Here is a 25,355-nt window from a genome sequence, read left to right on the forward strand (position 1 = left end):
CATATAGATTACTTTCAAGGTAAAGTTGTGGGGGAAAATTGGAGGATGAAATTTCTGAATGAAAAATGGGATGTAAAATTAACAAATAAAGAACAGAAGATTTTGATGGGACTCTTCTAATAGACATTCAGAAAATGGACATGAGATAAAAGACTTTCTGAATGACTTCTTATGAAGAAATATAAGCACTTAACTACTAAATGTATCTCTCAAGCTGTGGAAAATCCTTTCTGTTATCAAGAAAACTGCATAGAGCAGTCATTTGTGCTAATGCCAGGAACAGAGTTTGACTTTATTTTGTAGCAGAATTGCAAACACTCAATGCTCAATCACTGAGTGCTTCCTACTTAGTGGGCTTGGTTTTATAATGCTCAGTCATTCAGCGCTATCTTTTTAGTGGCTTGCTTGTGTTAGTCAATTCGTTTTAGGAAATTGAGTCATAAATATTTTGTTTCTAATACTTTAGAGAGTAAGAATATGGTGGAGTTCAACCCATGTCCATATGTTTCACAACATTAGCCCCAATAATAGCTGGATTCATCTAGGCCACAGGTCTGCAACCCGCGGCTCCGGAGCCGCATGTGGCTCTTTCAGCCGTCTCCTGCAGCTCCCAGTCCTCTGCCATGTGCAGTGCAAAAAAAAAGTGGGACTAAAAAAGTTCAACCAATCAATTCAAATATGCAGGGTAGGTGCATATCTCGCCTTGGCTCCACTCTTCAGTCAAACCCTGTTCTGCGCATGCCCGCATGTACGCGCATGCGCACACATTTTTTGTGGCTCCCAGTTTTTCCTTTTGTGAGGGAACCGGTTCTGAGTGGCTCTTTCACTGTTTCAGGTTGCTGACCCCTGGCCTAGGAAAAACCTGATGCATCCCAGCAGAATCTTTTCTGTTCGATCATTATGCCAATAATAATGATTGGCAGATCCTTCTCTATGTCAGGATGGAATCTGTAACTTCAACTGGATGCAAATAGGTCATGTCTAAAATAATATCAGACAGTTGGGGAAAACTGCTTCTGAAATGTAGTCATTGAAACAGTGAGGAAAACAATGTGCTATTTCTCTTAATAAAACTATTAATCAAAATCAAAGGTGAAATGTTTTCACCTTCTGGGAAATCTATTAGCCAATATTTTCCAGTCTTATGCAATTTCCCCCCCACTTTCTGTAAAAAGCAAGCCCAGGAATAAGGCTATTTTTTTCCCAAGCCTATGAAGACTTTAATGAATGGCCTTTAGTTTTCTGTTCAGATTTTAGTTTTATCCTGACCTGCTCTCAATTTTAAAATAGTAGCTCTGTGTATATTTTCAGTCATGTCCGTGAATTTCCAATGGACACAGCAGTATGTGCATCAGGTGAATATTCAGTTCTGAGATTTGATTCAGAAACACTTCGTAAAATCATAGGGCCCTGCTGAGGTTATTCATCATCCACTTGAACACATCCAGTGAAGAGGAACCCTCATTATTACCCTGGGTAAATGGTGACACTCTTGAACCGATTTTACTGTTAGGAAACTTTTTCTAAAGTCAAGTTTTCTCAAGACTAAATCCATCTTCTTCAATCCTTCCTCACAGGAATTCGTTTCTAGCCCCCGATCTTCATGTTGCTCTTCTCTGAACAAGTTGCAGTTTGTCTAAATTATTAAAATACTTGAGCTATGGTCCCATCAAAGTGGAATAAACAAAATAAACAAAGCAACTGCATCAATGCTTTGCTGAAGTCAAGACATACTGTGTCTAGAGCATTCCCATAATCTAGGAAGGAAGTTACCCAATTTTTAGAAAAAATTGTTTGGCAAGATTTTTTTCTTTGAAATGGAAAGCTGGTTTTTCATAATTACTACATTGTTTTCAAGCTTCTTTCTGATTGATCTGTTTATGATCTATTCTAGAATCTTCTCAAGTATCAGTGCCAGACTGCATTTTGCTGAAATTTTATTTCTTCTCTTTTTTAATTTAATTTTTAATTTTAATCCCATTTATATCCCGCCCTTCTCCGAAGACTCAGGGCGGCTTACAATCTAAAGCACAATGTGCTTAGCAATAGCCTTCATTCTATGTATATACCTGCTTATTAGGGCTTTTGGCCCCCCCCAAGTGGCATTTTTACAAAGTCAGCTTATTGCCCCCAACAATCTGGGTCCTCATTTTACCTACCTTGGAAGGATGGAAGGATGAGTCAACCTTGAGCCTGGTGGGATGTGAACCTGCAATAATTGAAGGCAGCTGGTGTTACTTAAGGAGGCATTAGCCCACTGTTCCACCAAGGCTCTTTTTGAACACAAAGACCACATTTCTTTTCCTCCCTCATCTGGATTTCATCAGTTCTCCAGGACTTCGTCTGTTCTCCAAGGATAATGCATAAAGGTTTGGCCAGATCATCAGCAAGTTCTGTTAATAAACTTGCAGTGAGATGGGTGGCAACAAATTTAATAGAATAAATAAATAAAATAATATGTAATTTAGTTGGTCCTGGAAATGTAATATCACTAAACGTAAGCGGGTATTCTTTTGGCTATGTTTCTGTCAGCCATAAGCTTCAATCTTGTCTGTTCATCCACCTACAGGTTTTCTTTTTTCTTCGATGGTGAAGACTGAGCCAAAATTCGAGTTGAATAGCATTTTGCTTTCTTCATGGAGCAGTTGCTTTTTTTCTATTTCAAACATATCTAAAACACCACTTTTTGATATTCTTAATATCATTCACTAACCTCATCTTATTACAATCTACTGCTTTTCTGATCTCAGTTCTACAGTTTCAGGTTGCTTGTACTTGTTCTTGGTAATTTGGCTGTCTGCCACATAAATGCATTTTGGGGTGGTTTTTTGTTTTCAATTCTTTGATGGAATCCCATTGTGCTTCCAAAATTAGTTCTAAGTTGAAGTGACAAATCAATTACAATTGTCTAATCTGGCTTTCAAAATGATTATATTCAGGCCAATTCAAATGCCTTTTGTGCATGTGCACAGTGACATATTTATTTGCACATTCAGTTCAAAGCAGTTCAAATAGCCAAAATGTATAGGTCAATTTCCTAAATCAAATAATTATGTTAATCAGATGAATTTATTTATACAAATAGACTCAACAATGTGAACGATTTGAATTGTGTAAGACCAGGCTTTATCTGGCTAAGATAACAATGAAGTTCCGTGTTTTGCTTGCTTTTGTTCTATTTGGTTTGATCTGTCTTGGTTTGTTTTGGTATTCTCTTTTTTAATTTGTTACATTGGCTTTTTAGTTTTAATACTGCCCGGAGTCACTTTGGTGCTGGACAAGCTATAAATCAAAGAAATAAATACATTTGTACAAGTAACATGCATGTTCAATGTTACACTGTTCTAACTTTCTTCTTTGCCAGATTCAGTTAATATTGATGTGAGATCGCCCAAAATGTGGTCATGAAAAAGACTATGGATGCTTGTCCTATTTCTTTCATCCATGCTGTCTCAACAGAGGTTAGGACCATACAGAGTTTATCAACATAGTCTTGTACTTTGGAACAAACTGTATTCATAGAAGTTCACCATTTGGGATTAATGCATGATGAAGGTATGGCTTGCATCTGTTCACTGATAAGGCCATATCTATCACAGTAAAGTCAACATGTTTGCTTTATTTTTTGATAATTGCATTAATTTAACAATGCCTTTTTTGTGGAACAAATATAATGCAACTATTGCCCTTTACAACCTACTTTTTGCCTGGGAATAAAGGCAAGGGTTAACTTTTTCCATCAAAAAAGTTCATATTCCTCACCCCCTGAGGAATTTGGTCCCCGTCTGGCAGCCCAAAAGACATTTATAGTTCATTATGAACAGTGGAATGTAGCTGTATAAATAACATGCCGATGGGGATCCAGAAAGGTGTTCTGAGGTCTCAAGGCAGACCTTTGGCTGTTCTCACTCATGTTCTCAAAAAATTTCAGCCAGAATATTTGGCTGAATATTATTTATTCTGTAAAGGTGACTTTGCTGATATGTGGGAAACAGTGAATGATAATTTAATAAATAAACATTTCCTTCCTCTACTTGTAAATTTATTATTATTAAAAATAAATTGTTTTCTTTCTTTATGTAAATTGCTTCACATGAAGTCAGACACATGGCTGTGTACTGTATGTTAAGTATGCACTCTTAGTCAAGTCATCTAGTTTCTCGAAGTAATGTTGGAAGCCATTTATCTGCTTCTCCTTCTGTATAGGAATTGCAAGTGACCATAATGAAATACCCATATTTTAATGAAATGTCTATAACATTAATATGGGGATTTTTCATACAGGGAATTTCAAGCAAACTGGTTCCTACAACAAAATAGTATATTAAAATAACTGATAGTTTGCCTAATTCAGAAAAGTCTGCTACTCAACCTAAAAAATATTGGAACAATTATATATCATGAGAATATTATGGAGAATCATAGGTATGGATTTGCATCAGAAATGTTCAAAAATTAGAACATTATTTTTTATTTTTATTTTTATTTTAATTCCATTTATATCCCGCCCTTATCCGAAGACTCAGGGCGGCTTACAAGCTTAGCAGTCGCCTTCATTCTATGTATATGCCTGCTTGTTAGGGCTTTCACACACACCCCCAAGCGGCATTATTACAAAGTCAGCTTATTGCCCCCAACAATCTGGGTCCTCATTTTACCTACCTCGGAAGGATGGAAGGCTGAGTCAACCTTGAGCCTGGTGGGATGCGAACCTGCACTAATTAGGTTGGATAATTTTCTAGATATACTTATTAACTTCCTCTGCTGAATTTTTATCATGAAAATTTTATCAGTTGTGTATCTCATTTCTGTATGATTCATTGCAGTAGTAGGTTTTTAAACGGAAAGTTTAAAATTGGCTCCAATTCAAAACAGAAAGGCTTCGGTTTGTGGTTTTGTGCTCAGGGAAGCTCATTAGTGACATAGTTATTCTGCAATTAAGGATCCAATGCATGGCAAATCGAGGGAGAAAACTGATAGCTACCCTATAATTTCAGACCACAAACTTTGCTATTTGGTTTACATTTCTACCATTGATTCCAGATAGGACAGGGCTGCCACCATCCTCTATTATCTGGTTGGAAATTTGGGATGTTTGTATCTCAACACAGATAGAAGACAGGAACTAAGGAATGCTACTACAGATTTTTAGCTTTCTCCAACTCGGTACCTTTTATCGTGTGAGGAAACTGGAGATGCTAGATTCTTGGGAGGCGTAGCATACTCTGGGAGAGTTTTAGTACTATAATTACTATCCCCACATATTTGGAAATTACTAAATGCCATGTCTATAATTTCAATTAACTGAATAGAATTCATCTACATTTTCCTGGCTGTAAAACCAGAAAAAAAACATTGCTGCTTCTTATTTTTCAAAAGATGAGTTGTTACTTGAATTCTATGATATTAATAAGCAAAAAGGTTTGTGGATGAAAAACCAACTGAAGATTTAATTCACAAGTACCAAAGGATTTATTTTAGATATCTTCAAGTCTGTCACTGTTAATGTGACAAATTTACTGAACAAGTTTATATAATCTTAGCACTGGTGTGCATGTGTTTTATAAAAAAATAGCAATGTTTTATTTTTAATAGAGTATTAGTTTTAATAAATATTGTACAACTGTTTATTGTATATGTCAAAAATCTTTCTTTCTTTTTTAAAAAAAATAGTTTATTCCTCTCCATTTCCCCCATTTCCCCCCTTTCTTTTACTTCTTCCCTTTTGACTCCCTTTCCCCCACTCTTTTTTTGTTGTTTTGTATTTTATCTTCTTTTGAAATTTAATAAAGGTGTGTTAAAAAAGGAGGTGTGATGTTGCTTTAACTGTGTAATCTTTTTATGAATAACTGTATAAGAAAAGCTTGTGGTGACATTAGACTATGTTGACTAGGGACATAAATGTACATGTATTTTGTATATAGATCACGCCATATTGTAGAACGAAAAGCCAAACAATTTTCAGAAGATTATACAATAATCCTATGTTAGTTTATACAATATAACAGGAAATACAAATCTGAAAATTAATTTAACTGAAAACCAAGTTGGTTTCTGACACAGATCAGACCCTGCTTTATGGCAATTCACTCCTACTCACCAGGTAATATCAGAGGCTAATGATGAAAGCTTTTGCTTCTGTTTTACTGTTTAAATTAATTTATAGAATATGGCAAGAAAAAAACCTATATCCACTATATTTACTATACTTATATATGCCTAGTTACGCATACTGCCAGTGGTTCTGCAACAAACCACAAACCATGACATTATCATGCAAACACGCTCATTGCATGCTTGTGCCCTTATATCTGACACAACTATATAAGTTACAGTATGACATTTATCTAATGTCTTCACATGTTCCAACATTTGTTTCCCTTATGCTCATAGATGCCTATGATTGCTAAGACAGTAATTGGCTGATTTCATCCTAATGTTAGGTGTACATTTAGCCATTCTATACAGTGTCATTTGCAAGCCAAGCTGATATTCTCATGTTTAAACTATTGTAATGCACTCTACATGGGGCTAGCCTTGAAGAGCGTTCAGAAGCTACAGCTGGCCCAGAGTGAAGTGGTACAAGTAGTTCCTGGGGCCCCTAGGCTGCTTCATGTTATATTACTGCTCATGAGCTGCACTGCATGGTAATTTGCTTTTGGTGAAATTCAAGATGTTGGTAGTCACCTATAAAGCCCTTTGTGGCATGGGTCCAGAGTACTTGAAGAACTGTCTCATGCCAGTGGGACTCTCCCTCCCACCTGTGCCAGCAGAGAGGGCATACTACAGCTCCCTTTGATCAAGGAATTTTGGCTGGCAGGGTCTAACAGAAGAGCCTTCTCTGTCGTGACTCCTGCTTTTTGGAACATCTCATACCCTGGGGTGAGATTGTCTCCCACCCTCCTGACTTTTTGTGAGAGCCATAAAACCTGGTTCTGCCAGATGGCTTGGAGCCCGATAGGGGGAAATTTTACAATGGAGGTGGTTGACTAATTAAAATCTAATTCCACCTGCCCCCAATCCATTTATCTGGCTCCCTCCTTTTCCATCTAGTGTTAATTATTTTATTTTGTCTGTTCTGTCATTTTATATTAAATGATTTTAATGTTCATTATGCTGTAAGCCACCTAGAGTCATTTTGAAATGAAATTGGTGGTAAAAAATCCTGGCTTAATGTTAGATAGTAATGACAACAGAAAGAAAAGGAACATAGTCACTGAGTAGTAATGAATCAGAATAGCCTTCCCTAACCTTAATAGCAAGTCCAGTACACTGAAGAACACAAGGTTGGGAAAGGTTGATAGGAGCACTCCTGCCCCCCCCTCCTCTGAATTCTCTACAGGAATCATTTCATTCTCATAACATATATTTCTTTATTCAGTATTTGTTCTGCAGGGCTAAATATCAAGAGGCATAGATGACAATCTTGGTATTACAGGAAACATGTAGTTGCTATTTATAGAGCCAGTGCAGCAGCAGGTGAACTTTCTGCTTTTGAAAATCCACAGTGGTAAAATTATTTCCAAGCTGCAGATCCCATCTAGGAACTGTAAAGGACTCTCCCGAGCTGAGAACCCAGAAGAGAATTTTGCAAGATCTGGTTGAGAGAGAGGGAAGGAAATAGTTAAGATAAAGAATATCTTTCTTTACAGACAAGTACAAAAATCACAAGTATGTGGCTGGAGCTCACTTAGCTACAGCTGATTATGAGATAAGCATTTTCTTCCCCACTATTGTATACATTCATGCCTTTGATCTAACTGAAATCTTTCTTACGTGCACATAAAAATAAATTTGATCCTTATATAAGATGAGGAGACTTACAAATGTAATCCAAATTCCCTCCAATATCTGTTCATGCTATTATACTTTAAAAAAATGAAGCAAAGAATTTAGATCTGATTGCCTTTACATTAAAAAATGACCCTTATCTTTCTTGACAGTAAACTAGAGTAGTAGGACTATAATTCATCTTGATAAATGAGATTTATCACAAGATGTGACCATGTGATTCAAAAAAGAAAAGCTAGATCTGTTTTTAAAACAACAGATGGCTGATCATTGTTTTATCAATTAACTAGTAAATGGTGTAGATAAACATGCTATCAGGACTTTATGATTTTTCAAAGATATTCCAGGATAGGGAGTAATCTATTAGTTTTATATAAAATAATAATTTTGCATTTTTCAGTTTTTGCCTCAGAGAACTTAATGCACCAACATAAGTACATTAGTGGTCCAGGATTGTTATCAGGTCTAAGATGGATTCTTGAAGCTTGCAGGAAGCTTGATAACTAATGATCTCCAACTGACTTAAGTGACAGTTCATCCTACCTTGTTCTTCATCTCATTTCCCAGATATCATCATTCTGGAACTGCAGACATAACAGAAAAATCATGAACTAGTATCTAAGATTTTGACCCATTCAGATCCCTTTGTACAATGTGGGTCTTTTGCCCTCCTGGCAATATTAATGATGGAACAAGCTTGACTTTAGTAAAGATAAAAAGAACTAGAAAAATACAAAGGCTATTGTACAGAAAGATGCCATAAGGTTTAAGCGTTCACTTGGAGATATTTACTTCTCAAACTATGGTTAAACAAAAGAGATCTGAAAGAAAAAATTGCATGCTGGTAATATATTGGAAATATTAACCTGGGCTAGAGCTATTATAGATGAAAGCCAGTCAACTGGCAGACAGGAGTTTCTTTGCCAATTATAGAACATTAGAGAAATCAATATTTCAACTGCATAATTAGACTTAAAATAGATCCTATTGGAGAAACACTGCCTGTCTGTGGAGTTTCTTAGACTTGAAATTTGATCAGATGCAACATGTTATTTCATTATTCTGATTCCCAAGGGAAGACATGCACATACTTTATCTTAGCTGGGAAACATTATTGTATATTGCTGGGTGTACATGTGTGTATTTGTACATACTGACCGAGGTCTCTTCTCTGCTCGATGGAATTTCAATATTGTAAAAGAGAATTTCTGTAGCTCAGGACTGAACTGTGGAGTTAAACTGTGGCGTTCTTGGTGCTCTCTGAGCTTGTGTTTGTATACAGACACTTTATTACCCAACTAGGTAACTTCATCTATGCATAATGATGTTGCCTAATTCGGTAATAAAACATCTGCAAGCAAACAACCAGAGGGCATCAAGAAGGAGCAGAAATCCATAAATGGAATTTCCTAACACTTATCAAATCCTAGTAAATTCTAGTTGAACACCACGAACCAAGCTAGTATGACATCAACATTGGCCTTCCAGTAAGTTACTGCAAGTCACATTGCTCATGCAGCAAATCAGAAAAGATACTACTGTTCTGATCCACTACTTAGAAAACAATCATCCACTCTTTTTTTCATTTTCCTAGAATGATGGATTGCAAATAAAGTCCTGGGAGTATATCTGAACTGTTGTCTGTACAGCAGCAGAAATTCTGATTTGGGGATGAGGTGAATGAGATATAGTTGCTGTAAGCAATTAAGGTGATAGAAACCAAAGCAGATGGGTGAGGAGGAGAAACAAGATATCTTGTGCCAATCCTACCAGCAGGAATGGGCAATCTGGTATCCTTCATATTCTATGAATTACAATTCACTTTAATCTTGGCAATTGTTAAGGCTTGCAAGTGTCATAGTTCCAAAAATCTGGATGAACCAGATTGCCCAAATCTGCTTGCATGACATAAAATACGTCAATTAATACTTGGAGTTACAGTATAAAGGCTTTAGAAAAACTCACCTACAGTCTCCCATCCACATCTCTTGCAAAAACAACAACTCCTATTTTAAGAGTTAATTATGATGGGGAGAGGGCAAACCCTCAAACAATCTATTATGGAGTATTCAGGCCCAGTCCTCTCCTTCTGCTGTTTAATATCTACACAAAGCTACCAGATGAAATTTCATCATTTGTGGTTGATATCCACTTATATATTTCCACTCTAATGTAGATAGAAGATGCAGTTCATGTCTTGATCCAGTGCCTGGAGACTAATGGTGGAAATAGGCATATCCTGAATCCCAGCAAATGGCTATGGATCCCAAAGTCAGATGAATCTGAGGCTAGGCTTCACTGGAAGAACTTAGTTCACAATCTAGTGATCCTCCTGAAATCAAGTTTCCTGCTTGAACAGTAAGTGAAGGTTATGACTGGGAGCGGGGAGAGGGGGGCTTTGTACAATTACATCTTGTACACTAGTTGCAGACTGGAACTCCATGCACAGCAAATTACAACTGGACTGCTGCAATTTGCTCCGCATGGGGTTTCCATTGAATACTCTCTGAAAATGAATCCAGGTTGTTAAAAACACACAAAGTTTGTCCAATGTAATACTATTAGTATGTACTATAGGAGCCGCAATGGCTGCAAGTTAGTTTCCAAGTTAGTTTTCTGAGTTAAATCCACCCAATATTATATGATCTGACAGAGAGGCCTTATAGAAGAATGTCGTACGGAGGGAACCATATTTGAACTTTTTAGAGGCAGGCTCCTCTTTTGGAACAGCCTTCCCTCCAACTATCTGGACCACATTCCTTTCCTGTTACATTACATGGCTCTTCAGAAAGGTTTCTGGCAATAAATGAGGATCATGCTAACCCTGAATAGTGGCACACTAGATTAAGTCCATCGTTATGAAATTTAAAAATCCTAATCTTATTGTGTTGATATATTCTAAGTCTCTTAGAGTCTTTGTACATAGAGCAGCATATAATCCAAACCAATAAATATATAAATAATTGAGAGAGTCCAACACTCTGTTCCGCCAAAAAGCAGTTTAAAAGAATAGTTGAAAGAGTTGTGCAAGAAGTTAAATTTTGTTTAGTTGGCTGGCAACAATTGGCAACTCCTATTTTATATTAAAGACTGGTACCACCATACTCTCACTTGCCATATAATGCTTCCTTGGGAAATTAAGAAATATTCTTTGTATGTGAGGTCATCTTTCCTGGAACTACTAACTGCCATGTAAGTTAGTAATTCTGGACATGTCCTAGAAGGAAGTAACTGCAGGAATCAAATAAATAGATGGCAGATCACTGGATTTCAATTCTATCTAGTAAACTTTGGAAACATGTCAACATTTTATCCCTTTGGTTCAGTTTAATGGTTATAATATATTAGGATCTCTTCACTGGGTTATCACTATTTAATGTAGTCTTTTTTGTATTTTGCCCCTTCTTTATGATAATGCATGAAATTTCTACACACAAAGAATTGTAAGTCTCTATGGAAATCATTCAGAGGTTCCACAACTTTATTTATTGGAATTGCAACAAAGCATTCAAACGCAAACAAGAGATAAACTACATACATACCTTTTATATTCAATTTGCAATCTACAGAGGCTTCACCAAAAGGGTTCACAGCTTTGCATGTATAGATACCACCATCAAAAGGGCTAGGCTTGCGTATTTCTAGACAGCAAATCCCCTGGTCCATGTGCACTAGATATTTTGGATCTTCTTGAATCTCCCTTTGGTTTTTCATCCAGATCACTTTGGGCTAAAATCAAGTAAAGGCACCAAAGTGCATAAATATCTCAAAATGCAGCTCCCCCGTAGTTAGCATAAGCTCCCCAGTAGTTAGCATAGGTATATAAACTATTTCTCTTCATTACTTTTTCTATTCGTTACTCCATTGTCTGCATTCAGTGAGGCTAATTTATACAAGTTATCTACCAGTATTATTGTAGTTTGCATCATTGACCCCCCCTATTTGTTGTATAACTACTACATATCTATCTGAATTCTATAGCTACTATAATTCTGGAAAAAACTGTCAGGTATTCAGGAAGTCAGACATTTTGTCTGCAACTATTTAAACTTGTCTTTTACATCACTTTGCTTCATAAAATTTTAGAAGAGGTGGAATTTGTGGTTGGAGAGTAGGATGCATCTCTTTCAGTGTAAGCAAATATGGGCTTGCGGAGGGTAATGGGAAGCTGACACTACTGAGTCTGATGCCTGGGGAATTTGACTTTTGCAAGGTCTGATATGAAGAACATGAGGATATAATCTAATCTGAGGATTGAAATATAGCTAACCATTACTATTACATTTCCTGCATTGGTGCAGTGCAGTGATCCGGTTCTCAATTCAATAAAGTATTGGCAAGATTTATTTATATAATTTAGGTAGATATATTGAGAATCCTATGTTCTGAGGGAGAATATTTAGAAATAAACATTTGGGGGGAAAAGTTGATATTTTTAAATGAAAATTGTGATGAAAACCTTTACAAAAATAAACACACCATTGTGTAAATGTAGGTTAAATAATACACAACAAAGCATTATAGATCAGCAGTAAGAAAGAGACTTAACAAATCCATCTTTCTTTTTAAGGGCAAAAGAGATTAGTTATCTCCATTCACCACCCTTCCTATACCTGCTATGGTATCCTATCTTGTTGCAGTCCAGTAGGCATCCCATCCCATGACAGAACCCACCTTTGGGAAGCCTCGGACACAGCAGACGAGCTGGGTGCTATAGCCCTGGGTGGTGGTTCTGTCTATCAGTGGCTGAGTGAATTTGGGAGCTTCACAGAAATCCCGGCTACAGAACTTCTCTGGTTTGTACACGATTCCTACAAAAACAGGAAGACCTTATTCTGAGATCTTCTGAATCAGAAAGTAATTTATCAGAAAGTGGGGGCAGGTAATCTTTCATTGAGGATGAGGGCAACAATGTAAAAATGAGAATAAATTACTCATTTATAAAGAAGGGGCCAAAAGTTTTAAAGAATTGGGGATTCTGCAGATGAATTTGGGGTTTCTTTAACTTAGAGGTGTGCACAGATAACCCTGAAAAGGGTATGCAAAAACAGCTAAGGCAAGAAAGAGACTCAGACCTGGGAAAAAAGGTATGAGAAAGAAATTCAAAATAACCATTCAGTTTAATATAAGAGTCAGCAGTATAATGGATAGAAGAATGACCCTGAACAGTGGTGGACAATTTTTCCCCCCAAGGGCCACATGAAAAACTGGGATTGTTGTACAGGGCTGCTGCCCCACCCTCACTGTGACACCAGCCCACCCCCACTGACAATGTCCCACCCCACCAACAGCACCCAATCTCCACATACACTTACGCTGATGCCCCTCTGCCACCACCTGGCTCCATGGGCCAGACTGGAATAGCCCCTGGGCTGTAAAATGCCCAGCATTAACATTGAGGAACTGGTACTTGAGGAGAGCTGCTATAAAGATAATAGTCAGATAAAAGAACCTGAATCCAGAGCAGAACCGTAACCTGAGAAAAGATTTCAGACAAAAACCTTCCCTAATTCTCATGAAGATAAAAGGAGAGAGGAAAGCGCATTCAGACTTGCAGGATTGATGTTAGCCCTTCCAGGTAGACCAGACTTGGAAACCAAAATCATGAAAAGTGTTTAATCAGGATAGAGCTGGAAGGGATATTAGAGGTCTTCTAGTCCAACCCTCTGCTCAAGCAAGAGACCCTATACCATTTCAGATAAGTCCAGTCTCTTCTTAAAAACTTCCAGTGATAAAGCACCTGTAACTTCTGATGGCAAGCTGTTTCACTGGTTAATTGTCCTCACTGTTAGGAAGTTTCTCCTTAATTCCGGGTTGCTTCTCTCCTTGATTGTTTTTTGTCCTGCCCTCTGGTGCTTTGGAAAATACTGTTGTTGTTGTTAGCTGCGAAGTTGTGTCCGACCCATCGCGACCCTATGGACAACGTTCCTCCAGGCCTTCCTGTCTTCTACCATCTTCTGGAGTCCATTTAAGCTCACACCTACTGCTTCAGTGACTCCATCCAGCCACCTCATTCTCTGTCGTCCCCTTCTTCTATTGCCCTAAACCTTTCCCAGCATTAAGCTCTTCTCCAGTGAGTCCTTCTACCATTAATATTACCATATTATTTAATATATTTAATAAATACTGTATATTAAATATATATTAAAATTAAATGTATTAAAATATTATTATATTATTAATAATAATAGTATTGATACTAACAAACTAATATTACTACTTTTATTATAAGGTAATAGTAATAGAAACTTGCAATTCTGAATGCAAATCTGCATTCTGGACCAATTGTAGCATCTAAGTGGATTTCAGGCATATGGGCAGCCCTGTATAGAGCACAGTGTAGTAATCCAAACAAGAAATGACCAAGGCATGAGTGACTATGAGCAAAGCCTCCTAATCTAGGAAATAATGTGATTGGTGCACAGGATGAATCAGTGTGAAGACCCTTCTGGTCATGGCCACCACTTTCTCACTGAGCAGTAGCCATGGTCTAGGAGATTCCCAAACTGGGAATCAGCTTTGTCCATATCATTTTGGTACTATACCAGGTCTGAACCCAGACTGAAAAGCATTCAGATAATCAGCTTCATGCAGGGCTCTCTATCGCTGAGCCCCAACCACTCTCTCAACAACCTTCCCTAAAAGGGGAAGGCTAGAGACTGGATGAAATTTGTCTAAAACTGTTGAGTCCAAAGATAGGCTGTTGAGAAGAGGGAACATTTATTGGCATTAACCAGTTTGGATCCAACTGCATATCACCTCCCAAGAGGCCTTAACCAACAGGAGGGACATGGACCAACAATACACGTGGCTGAACCCCTAGCCATAAGGATCCTGTCCATTTTCTCAGGACCAACCAGCTAGAAATCATCCCATATAACAGGGCTCTTATCTCATTTCTGCCCAGCCATATTCTAAGTTTGAGAAAAGTCAAATGACTTTGTGTGGCAGATGCTATGAATATTTTTCACATCAGTCTGTAAGAAACCTGATTCCCCCCTATCTAAAAGGGACCCGATCTATTAAAGCAGGGCTGCTGGGCAATCATTTGCAGATGCAATGAGGGAAGACAGGTAAGCATACTTCGCCACCCTTATTGGCACATATTACATACTACCACAACAAATCCTGTAATCCTTGTGCTAATATGTAATCCAGTCTTGACCTGGCCTATCCTGAAGAGCTGATATTTTATGATTTACTATATTTTTGATTCTCATTTCAAAACAGTAAGAAAGTACTGCCAGTTCCCAAAATGTAATGGCTTGATCTGGGAAGATCTGGGATCTTGAATAGTTTGGAGTGCCATTATACCTCTGAGGTCTCAAGTTGCCCACACCTGTAATGAAGAAACAGCAGAATCTTTCTACTTTTCTATCATGCTTCATTAGCCTTACCTGATTTTGTTATGTGCGTTACATCCTTTGTGACAGCAGGCATTTCACTTAGACCACAAGGATTTTCTGAGAAAACTCGGAAAAAGTAACTATTGCCAATGATGAGATCAGATACTGTGCAGCTTGTATGGTTGTAATGTTCTAAAACTGTGAACCATTGCTGCGGAACAAGGCAGAAAGACCTTTAAACATTAAAGCACCCAGTTCAGGAAATTCAACATTTTGCACAAAAGTAGTTATGTTTTTTGCATGGCCTAAAAAAGGCAAGAGCAATGATTTAGCCTTGACTCCCAAATTACATATAGGGGTTAAAGAGACAGCTCTCACATGTTACTACTTAGAACAGGGCTGGACGCATCATGCGGAAGCCGTAACCACCTCATTGCCAGCAATGACAGTTGCATGACATCACGTGACATCATGAGTTTGACATGTCTGACTTAGAAGTATATATATGCTAACCGTATTATATATATATATATATATATATATATATATATATATATATATATATATATGTATGTATGTATGTGTGTGTGTGTGTGTGTGTGTGTGTGTGTGTGTGTGTGTGTGTGTGTGTTTTTGTTTGAGATTGTACATCTCAAGACATATATACAAATAGAAATATAACAAACTATATTTCTACCAAACATGCCACAACCCCAGGTTTAAAGAAATAGCTGAGGAACCAAGTCTGTCTCAGGGATTTTGAATGGACAGTCAGCACCAACATCTGTTAAAAAGGCAAACTATATTGCCATATTATTATTTCTGGAGGACTGAAGAAAGATTCCCAAGGGAAATATATCTGCTGGACTAAATAGACGTTGATTCATAAAGTTATTTACTATGGTTGATTAGCAGTTAAAAAAACTGTACTATTTTTTTAACCATGATTTATCTTCATTTTCCATATCGAGGTATAACCCAATTAATTGTACTTTTAAAAGACTAAAAAAACTATTCCAGGGATTTTCCATAATGTAACATTATTCTTATTCATTTCCTCACCTCGTTTCCAACCCCTAATTCAGCTGGGGGCAAATTCTATATAGGTGGGAGTTACTTTTATGCCAAAGAAGATCTTATCAATTGATGGTAACAAAATCAAGACTAGTAAGAAATTTCAAAAAAGGCTGGATTCACTTAATGACCTCATGATTCAGAACAACTGCAGTGATTTGCTTAACAATCATGGCAAAAAAGGGTTGCAAATGCGGGCAAGGCTCACTTAACAACCAGCTTTTAGCAATGGAAATTCTGATCCCAATTGTAGTCGTATGCTAAGGACTACTTGTATAATGTTTGAATAAAATTATGTAATGATGATGATAACTTTATTGTCACTTTGAATGTACACCAATCGGCATACATCAAAATGAAATTTCGTTGCATACAGCTCTCAAAGGGTCACCACCTCCGATATATACTCCTTGTTTGGGGCCCGCTCAAATTTCACATTGTCCATTTTAGTCTCTAGGGAGTGAACGATGGCAAACAGGACAGATGGAAATGGGGCTCCATGTGGAAATGAAAGGAAAGTACTATTAGCAATCCATCAGAAAAGTCTTTCTAATGTTCTAGAATGGTTCCTTCCCTTATTTCCAGCCTATGTCGAATCAGGGCCCAGGCAAACATAGCCTAAATCAGAGGTCCCCAACCTTGGCCTCTTTAAGGCTTGTGGACTTCAACTCCCAGGTGACTGAGGAATTCTGGGAGTTTAATTTAATTTAATTTAATAATATTTATATACCGCCCTTCTCCCTGAGGACTCAGGGCGGTTCACAGGGCAGAATAAAATACTAAATACAAACGTTAAAACAAGATTAAATAAAGTTGAAGTGCACAAGCCTTAAAGTGGACAAGGTTGGGGACCCCTGGCCTAAATGACATTTGCTGGCTTATACCAGCTGATAAATAATGTTCTAAGTTTTGATTAAGGTAAAAACTTATCATAAGTGATATAGTAATAGGTTAGCTAAATCCTTTGAAGCATATGTATTAAAGATGGCTATAAAAACACCATTATCCTTGCAAGACTTTTAGTTCCAGTTTCCCCCATTCTTTACCCCCCCTTTTAAAAAAAGGCTGTCTTTTGTGCACTCAATAGCTCTTACTTGAGTCTTCATATCTGCTTTTTGGACTTTGTAGCCCTTGAGATCAGCATTGCCTTTATCTTGGGGTGGGCTCCACTCTAATGCCACATTAAAGCCCCAAATATCTACCACCTTCAGATTCTCAGGAGGGCCTGGCTTTTCTAGAGAGAGAGAGAGAGAAACACAGTGTAACCATACTTCTCCTGAAGCACAGACTAATGCAAAAGAGACACCAGAATACATAGCAAGACAAAATACTGTCACACCATTGATTTCTCTAGCCCAATACTGTTAACGCTGACTGGAGTTACAGTCTCTAGAGTTACAGTCAAGAGTTTTTTCCAACCCTTTCTGGAGATGCTGAAAATTAAACATAGAATTTCTTGTCTGCTTTAGCATTCACTTTCACTTCACATTCCAACAGAAATCAAAATACTGGACAAGTAGTCCTCAGGTAACAATGGTAATTGGGATGCAAATTTCCATTGCTAAGTGAAGCAATTGTAAAGCTCAACATCCCGTAACCACATCGCTTAGCATTGGCAATTCTGACACTCCCTGTTGCTGTTGTTAAACAAGGATTGCTGGTCCTTGTTGGTTGGTTTGCAAGGAGATCACTAGGCAGGTAAGTGGCTAAGTTGGGATGGCTGCTGCTGGATGGGAGACAGCGTGAGCAACTTACCTGCATGACTTGCAATCTTCCCAGCCAGCTTTCCCCTTGGATTTGCTTGTGGGAAGCCAGAAAGGAAGGCTGGAAAGGATGATCGTGTGATGCAGAACGCTGCAACCATCATATGTGTGAGCCAGTTGCCAAGCGCCCAGATCACCATCATGGGACTGCAGGGGTGCTGAGAAGATCGGAACTTTGAGGACTGGTCATAAGTACCACTCATTCAGTTGTTGTAACTACAAATGGTTGCTGAATAGTCATTAAACGAGGACTATAAGAATGTCTGAATATGTGTCTCTTTCAAACTAAGATTCCCTGTTAGCCCCATCTTCAACCATTTTGGGGGGCTATAGCTTTAATATAAGCAAAAACAACTCTTAATCTTTCATATTTACATTTTTCATTTAAATAATTATGTAAATAGAAGAAAGAATATAATAGAAGGAATATATCACAATCAATCCTCCAATGTCCAATTATACTAGAAACAGCTGATCCCATAAAAAATTGAACTTTATGGATTCCCATTTTAGAGAAGCTTGCTTCAATGGAGAAGCATCTATACCATTCAAATATTAGATAATTTATCAGCTGACATAGCTTCATTGTCCTTACCAATCACCAGGAGATCAAAGGTAGCCACATCTTCAAATTCATCTAAGATCTTAACACTTATTTGGTATTTTCCAGAATCTTTACGTTGTGCTGCACGCATAAAGAATACAGAATCCTTCTCAGTATTGCGTATAACAACTCGTTTGGGGTCCAAAGGTTGGCCTTCTTTGGTCCAGGTCACTTGTGGCTTTGGCTTTCCCTAAGAAATGGACACGAAAATGAATGGATAATATTAAATATTATTCTATTTAACTAAGGTTTACAAACAAAGTTTAATCTACCACAGCATTCTGCAGCTTGCAGTTTTTCATGAGGATTCACAGTAGGCCAATGCTTATTAAAATACCAATGAGCAGAATATCTAAGGCGAGGTTTCAAAGATGAAGCCAATTTACTTTAGAAGACTAAAAATCTCATGGGGAAAATACATTCAAATTCCACCTTAAAACCATAGTTAATTTGTTTTCACTCTCTGTGATTGAACTATAATATTGAATCACATTTTCCATTATCCAGGAACATATTTTCCATAAGCTCATTCAGAGGTGGAACACTTACAGGAAGGCATTTATTTTAGAAATATCTAAATCTTGAATTTTTAAAGCAAGAACATTTCCATTTCTATGATGTCAATAGCTCTTGATATATTATCACTTGAAAGCCATTGTTTTTGTTTAAATCTTCTGTATGTGAGTCAGGAGATGGGGGAAGGACTTGTTCATAGGGATGCCCTGTTTAGATAAGTAAAAGGCATCCTCTACTTGGAGAATACAGAAATAATACAGCATGGAGAATACAGAAATAATTTAACATCAATTTTACAGAAAAAAACTCATTACCTTCCCAAACATTTCTGGTGATTTAAAGCCTTAAATGGCTTGGGACACTAATATTTGAGGAAGTACCTGTCCCTGTCTATCTCTGCCCAACATTAAGATACATCAATGCAGTTTCACTCATGTCCTAGCATGGAACATTTTCTAGCCTGGTGTCTTAATCACTAGACCAAACTGACTCTCTATTTGCCAAAATTGTTTTCTGTGGCTGAGAAATGGATGGAAGCTAGGTTTAGGAGGTTGGTTGCCTCTTCTTCTATTTTTTTCTATTTTACTTTCATCTGAAAACTGCTCAGAGCTTTTCTGGAATTAAGCAAGTCTCTGGCTTGTGAAATATTTGTGTTTGTTGCTAAGGTTTTTAAATACTTTATTACTGTTTGATGTTGAACTCCCATGTACTTTGTTAGGTAGAAGACTTAACAACACCCACTTTAATGAATATATTTGTTACTGTGATTATAGAACCACCAAGATGTTTGGTTTTGTTTTTCTTGATAATGCATTTTACATTGATATATGCATTTTTATTGCTCCTTCCTGATTGCTTGGATGAGATGTTATAGCTAAAGTTTATGTACTAATTTATATAGCCTACCAAGAGACTTCTGCAGACTTTCTTATCTGCAAATAAGTGATAAACTCTGTATTTGTACTTCATGCATGCTATGCACTGATAATGATGACAGACTGTAATGAAATTGTGTAATCTCTTTTTCTTACTGTATCATGCTCTGAAATCTATATCTAGATAAAATAATGGTGAAAAAACTTTCCCTAGAACTCCAACGTTCTAAGCTATAAACAACAACATCAATAACAAAATAAAGGTTAGCTAATATTAATACAAATGTGAGTCCAATGAAGCTGGAGCTGCAGCTGCTCTTTGAAGAGAGGAGTCTAGGTCCATAGATGATTCCGTCTGCAAATAACCAAGAACCAAGGAGATGCATGGAGTGCTATACCCCTTTCAAAGCCTCTCTGTGCTAATCCACATGGCTTCCTATTTTTGGCAGAGAGCTATTTTAGACACTGTATAACCTTCTACTCCATTACTTGACTAAAAAATACTGCTTGTGCTTTCTGAGTGTAGATGGTAAGCTCCTTTTAACAAGGGAGATTCTGTTAGGTAAAAGAGGATACATTTCAGTATTCAGAGATCAACTGCTAAGAAATGAAAGCTTTCACAAGACTGGCAAGATACAAATCAAATGCTTTTATGAACCTAAAACTTGTCAGTTATTCAGACGGTCAGAAGAATAATTTGGGCATTACCTTAGGATTTCATAGCTTGTGTAGCATTCTGCCTGTAGACCTAACTTGCTCCTCTGAATTCAAGCCTATTAGGTTTCCTCTCATTCAACTAGACATCTTCAAGGGCAATTAGATTTATTCCAAAACTTAAATCAAGTCAATTCCTTCTTCTCTAATTCTATTTTGCCCAATGAAATCCCATTTGCTACAACTCACTTTTTTGTGTAGGTCAGGGCTTTTCAACCAGTGGTACGGGTACCACCTGTGGTACATTGGCACCTGGCAGGTGGTACACGACCATCCTAGAAAAGTGGTAGCAGGGGAGGGGAATGAACCAGTGGCAGCACCGCACAATCCTGAGTGAGAGATGGCTGGAGCTGCAGGGCTGTCAGGGCTCAGTGGAAGTGCCAGGATCAGCGCCAGGCTCCAGCTGGAGCTTGGCGCTGATCCTGGCGCTTCTGAGCCCAGAAGAAGCACCAATCAGCTGTAATGTTGTAGCATCTCCAGGGTCTTGTGATTTACATTCAGATGCTTGGCAACTGATTCATATTTATGATGGTCACAGTTTCCCAGGGTCATGTGAAGTGACCAAAACCTGCTGCAACCACCCAGCAGATGTGTGTGGGGGGGATAAAAGCCAAACCACCACCACCACCCCACCACCACTGCCAATCCTCAACAGAAATGCTCACAATGAAAACCTCGGACAGAAGGAAAAGCACTGCCAGGCCGGCAGGCAGGTGTCTTGCTCGGCTGTGGCTTTTTCCAGTGCCATTGTAACTCCGAACAGTCACTAAGTGAACTGTTGTAATTCGAGGACTACCTGCAGTTCATCACTTTTTTCTTTTTTTTGGTCATCAAGTTTTTGACACTTGCTAGGCGACTGGTGGTACTCAGATGTTGCCATATCCTCAAAGTGGTACAATGGGTGAAAAGATTGAAAAGCCCTGGTATAGGTGATGCTACTCTCTGTTCACATTTGTCTCTTCAGTGATGTTCATGTGATGTAATGTAATGGTTAAATTGCTTTACTGGGAGCAGGAAGACCCAGATGGTTCTAAATCCATCTACAGCTATGGAAGCTCACTGGGTGACCTTGGGCCTCTTGTGCTGTCTCTCTCACTCACTCCCTGTTCCAAATAGTGCATAGTGTCTGGGGAAAACAGCAGGAAACACCATGTGTGCTGCCTTGAGCTCCAGAATAAATGGCAGAATTTATAAACTCTTCCTCAGACAAGGCCAAAAGAGCAGAAATAATTGCAAAGAGATTCTGATTCACATACCCAGAATGGGATCAAGAGGTTTATCATATCCCCCACAGTCCTCAGGTACAATTCTCTTAAGTAGCGTGGAAGTCGGATCTTGGGCTGCTCTGGACAAAGCGAAATTATATCAATATGTTACTAATTTCTACTACGTAAACAACACTTTTGTACAACTTTAGTTGGTCCAATAAAGATATTGCCTGTTTTGATTCTGGATTTTTTTCCCCTTATGATCAACAGTTACTACACTGCTTCTCATTAAAATAGGTACCTTCATCAATTGTAGGTTATGAAGCCTCTATGGACTTTCATACTTTCAAACAAAAAAATAGAGAAGTATTGATCCAACTAAAATTTCTGAGTTAGTTTGAATTATTGAATCAGCTAGATTTATTTTGACATGATTTTCATCAAATCTTTTCAATTCAGGATTGTGATTCAGAATAACAGAGTTGGAAGGGATCTTGGAGGTCTTCATCTAGTCCAATCCCCCTGCTCAAGCAGCAAACAAATAGTTGTCCAGTCTCTTCTTAAAAACCTTTATTACTGGAGCATCCACAACTTCAGGAGGCAAATCTTTCCACTGATTAATTGTTTTAACTATCAGGGAAATTCTCCTTAGTTCTAGGTTGGTTTTCCCCTTGATTAGTTTTCATCCATTGCTTCTTGTTTGCCTTCAGGTGCTTTGGAAATTAGCTTAACTCCCTCTTCTTTGTGGCAGCTCCTGAGATATTGGAATGCTGGTATCATATCACCACTAGTCCTTTTTTCATTAAATTAGACATACCCAATTCCTGCAACCATTCTTCATATACTTTAGCTTCAAGTCCCCTAATTATCTTTGTTGCTCTTCTCTGCACTCCTTCTAGAGTCTCAACATGTTTTTTATATTGTGGTGACCAAAACTGGATGCCATATTCCAAATGTGGTCTTACCGAGGATTTATAAACTGGTATAAATTGATTTAATATAAGTTGATTTAATGCACAAAAATTTGCTAAATCTTTAAGCTGGTACAAGGATGCCTGATTCAATGGACCAAGTTGATTCAAAGATTCATTTTGAAGGAGTGATTTGACTGAACTGTCCAGACTGAATTTCTAGATTGAAGCTTCCTATAGATGTAAAGAAATTCTCTTCTTGGGGGGGTGGAAGACAACATTTGGAATAAAGAAAATCTGGAACATTTAATTTTTTATCTGCCAGTCTTCTGTTTTACATTGTCACATCTTGCCAGAAGGATTTTTTTTGTCTCTTAAAAGGATTAAATAAAAAAAAATGCTGAGACTTGGAGAATGCAATAATTATAGGCTATTCCAATGCAGTAGGTTAGCATTATTTTCATTTTGGTCATTGAAAACCAGAGTAACTAGTTGTGCTAAAATATGATACTATTAGAAAGCTAATTTAAAATTAATTATATATAAAAAATAATCCTTAGGGTTTAACATTCCATCACAGTTGGTCCTAATTGCCTCTAAGGAAGAATGCAAGCACTCTATGTTAATTGGTTCCCAGAGGCATAGATAAAGCAATCTTGTTAGTTAAACAGCCAAATGCAAGAACAATTTGCTCTAGATTCTCTGTTTACAAATGCTATAGCATGTAAATTACAGGTAGTCTTCACCTTATAACCACAGCTGAGCTCAAAATTTTTGTTGCTAAGTGGGACGTATGTTAACTGAATTTTGCCCCATTTTATGACCTTTCTTGCCACAGTTTTTAAATAAATCATGGCAGTTGTTAAGTTACTAACATGGTTGTTAAGTGAATTTGGCTTCCCGGTTGACTTTGTTTGTCAGAACACTACAAAACGTAATCACATGATCCAAGGACACTGCAACCATCATAAATATGAGTCAGTTGCCAATCAACTGAATTTTGACCAAGTGACCATGGGCATGCTGCAATCGCAATCGCAATTGCAATAGACTTATATACTGCTTCACGGTGCTTTACCGCCCTCTCTAAGCATTTTACAGAATCAGCATATTTCCCCCAACAATCTGGGCCCTCATTTTACCGACCTCAGAAGAATGGAAAGCTGAGTCAACCTTGAGCTGGTAAGGACTGAACCCCCAGCAGTCAGCAGAATTAGCCTGAAATACTGCATTCTAACCACTGTGCCGCCACGACCACAAGGGTTGTAAGGGTAAAAAATAGTCATGTCACTTTTTCCAGTACTATTCTAACTTCGAATGATCACTAAACAAAATGTTTTAAGTGGAGAACTACCTGTAATAGCATATAACAATGTGATATAAATTGCAATGTGATATAAACTAATCACAGTTTTTGAAAAACCAGCCTTCATTATTATCAGCTGCAAAGAGATGAAATTTTCCAGCTAATATACAGTTTTAAATAAAGACAATATCCCAAAGCAAACAACATTATTTTGTCCAATAGTAGACAGTGGACTTGGATGACAGTGGATGATGCAGTAACTGGAATAGATAGTATCCGAAATAAATCAAGATCTACTGTAAGATTTCTTCTAACTCGCCAATTCTCCAAAAATATGTTAGTCATGTCATGTCTGCCCTGGCTTTCTATTCTTTATCAGGCCCAGTTCCAAGTCCAAGTTTTAAGCTTTCAAACATGGTCTGTAGAAAGCTAAATTTAGGTAATTCTTGCAAATACTTATTTAATACTTACTCAATATTTACTCATTCTAGGTTCTTAGAGAGATATCCCTCCCTCCCCATTTGTGAGAGCAATCTGGCAGCCACATTGCTTCATACTAAGATTTGTCTGTTCCTCAGGGTGCTTGAATTATGTTAGTATTTTATTTTATCAATTTGTGATCAGTAATCCTCTAGTTCAGGACTTGGACACTACAGGACTGTCTTCTCCAAAAGGTTTCTGCCCATGCATAAAATCCAGTGGGGGAAAGAACCTTTAAATTCTATCCTTGTGAGATTGTAGTCACCAGGACAATGGCATGACTTCTTTTATAGCTGTACTTTTCTTTCAGAATAGTGCTTCATCAGAGTCACCTCAGCACCAGCCCCATTGTCATTCTGGAAAACCATCAAGGTCTTGTAGTCCTGGAAAACCTGCTGTGGTCTAATCCCAGCAGTAAACAAACACTCCTGCTAGAATTGTTCTCAGTGGCCAAGAAATGGAGGAAATTGGGTTTGGGAGGTTGATTACTTCTTCTAATTCTATTTTACTTTAATACCATTTGAAAACTGCTCAGAGCTTTTCTGGAACTAAGTGGCAAATAAATTGCAGGAATAAATAATTGGATGTTTTGCATTTGCAGTTGATCAATTTTACATTGCATGCTTACTGTGGGATTATTTCACGTTTTATATCTCTCATTGGCATTGGTTTTGTTTTAATATATTACCTTTTTAAGCTGGGAAAAACATTTTATTCACATTTAATAAATATATGAAATAAATAATCTGGCTATTTATATTTAATAA

General features: G+C 37.6%; 1 protein-coding gene across 2 annotated transcripts in view; it reads right to left on the bottom strand.

Annotated features, from left to right (window-relative positions):
* Positions 1–6,270: 6,270 nt before the first annotated feature.
* MYBPH (myosin binding protein H) overlaps positions 6,271–25,355 on the bottom strand; it is a 41,270-nt gene continuing 22,185 nt past the window's right edge. Inside the window, exons 5-12 of one of the 2 annotated variants that reach the window (XM_083358585.1) lie at positions 21,940–22,028; positions 18,570–18,768; positions 17,306–17,445; positions 15,189–15,348; positions 12,466–12,602; positions 11,334–11,520; positions 8,335–8,375; positions 6,273–7,597 (exon numbers count right to left, since the gene is read on the bottom strand). In XM_083358585.1, coding sequence (XP_083214711.1) covers positions 8,365–8,375; positions 11,334–11,520; positions 12,466–12,602; positions 15,189–15,348; positions 17,306–17,445; positions 18,570–18,768; positions 21,940–22,028 — 923 coding nt within the window. In that variant the 3' untranslated portion in view covers positions 6,273–7,597; positions 8,335–8,364. Of the gene's footprint in view, positions 7,598–8,334; positions 8,376–11,333; positions 11,521–12,465; positions 12,603–15,188; positions 15,349–17,305; positions 17,446–18,569; positions 18,769–21,939; positions 22,029–25,355 lie in introns of both variants that reach the window. The other variant, XM_083358586.1, reaches the window with a different exon arrangement.

This window comes from Vipera ursinii (assembly GCF_947247035.1).
Source record: "Vipera ursinii genome assembly, chromosome: 3".
In the NCBI taxonomy this organism is placed as follows: domain Eukaryota; kingdom Metazoa; phylum Chordata; class Lepidosauria; order Squamata; family Viperidae; genus Vipera; species Vipera ursinii.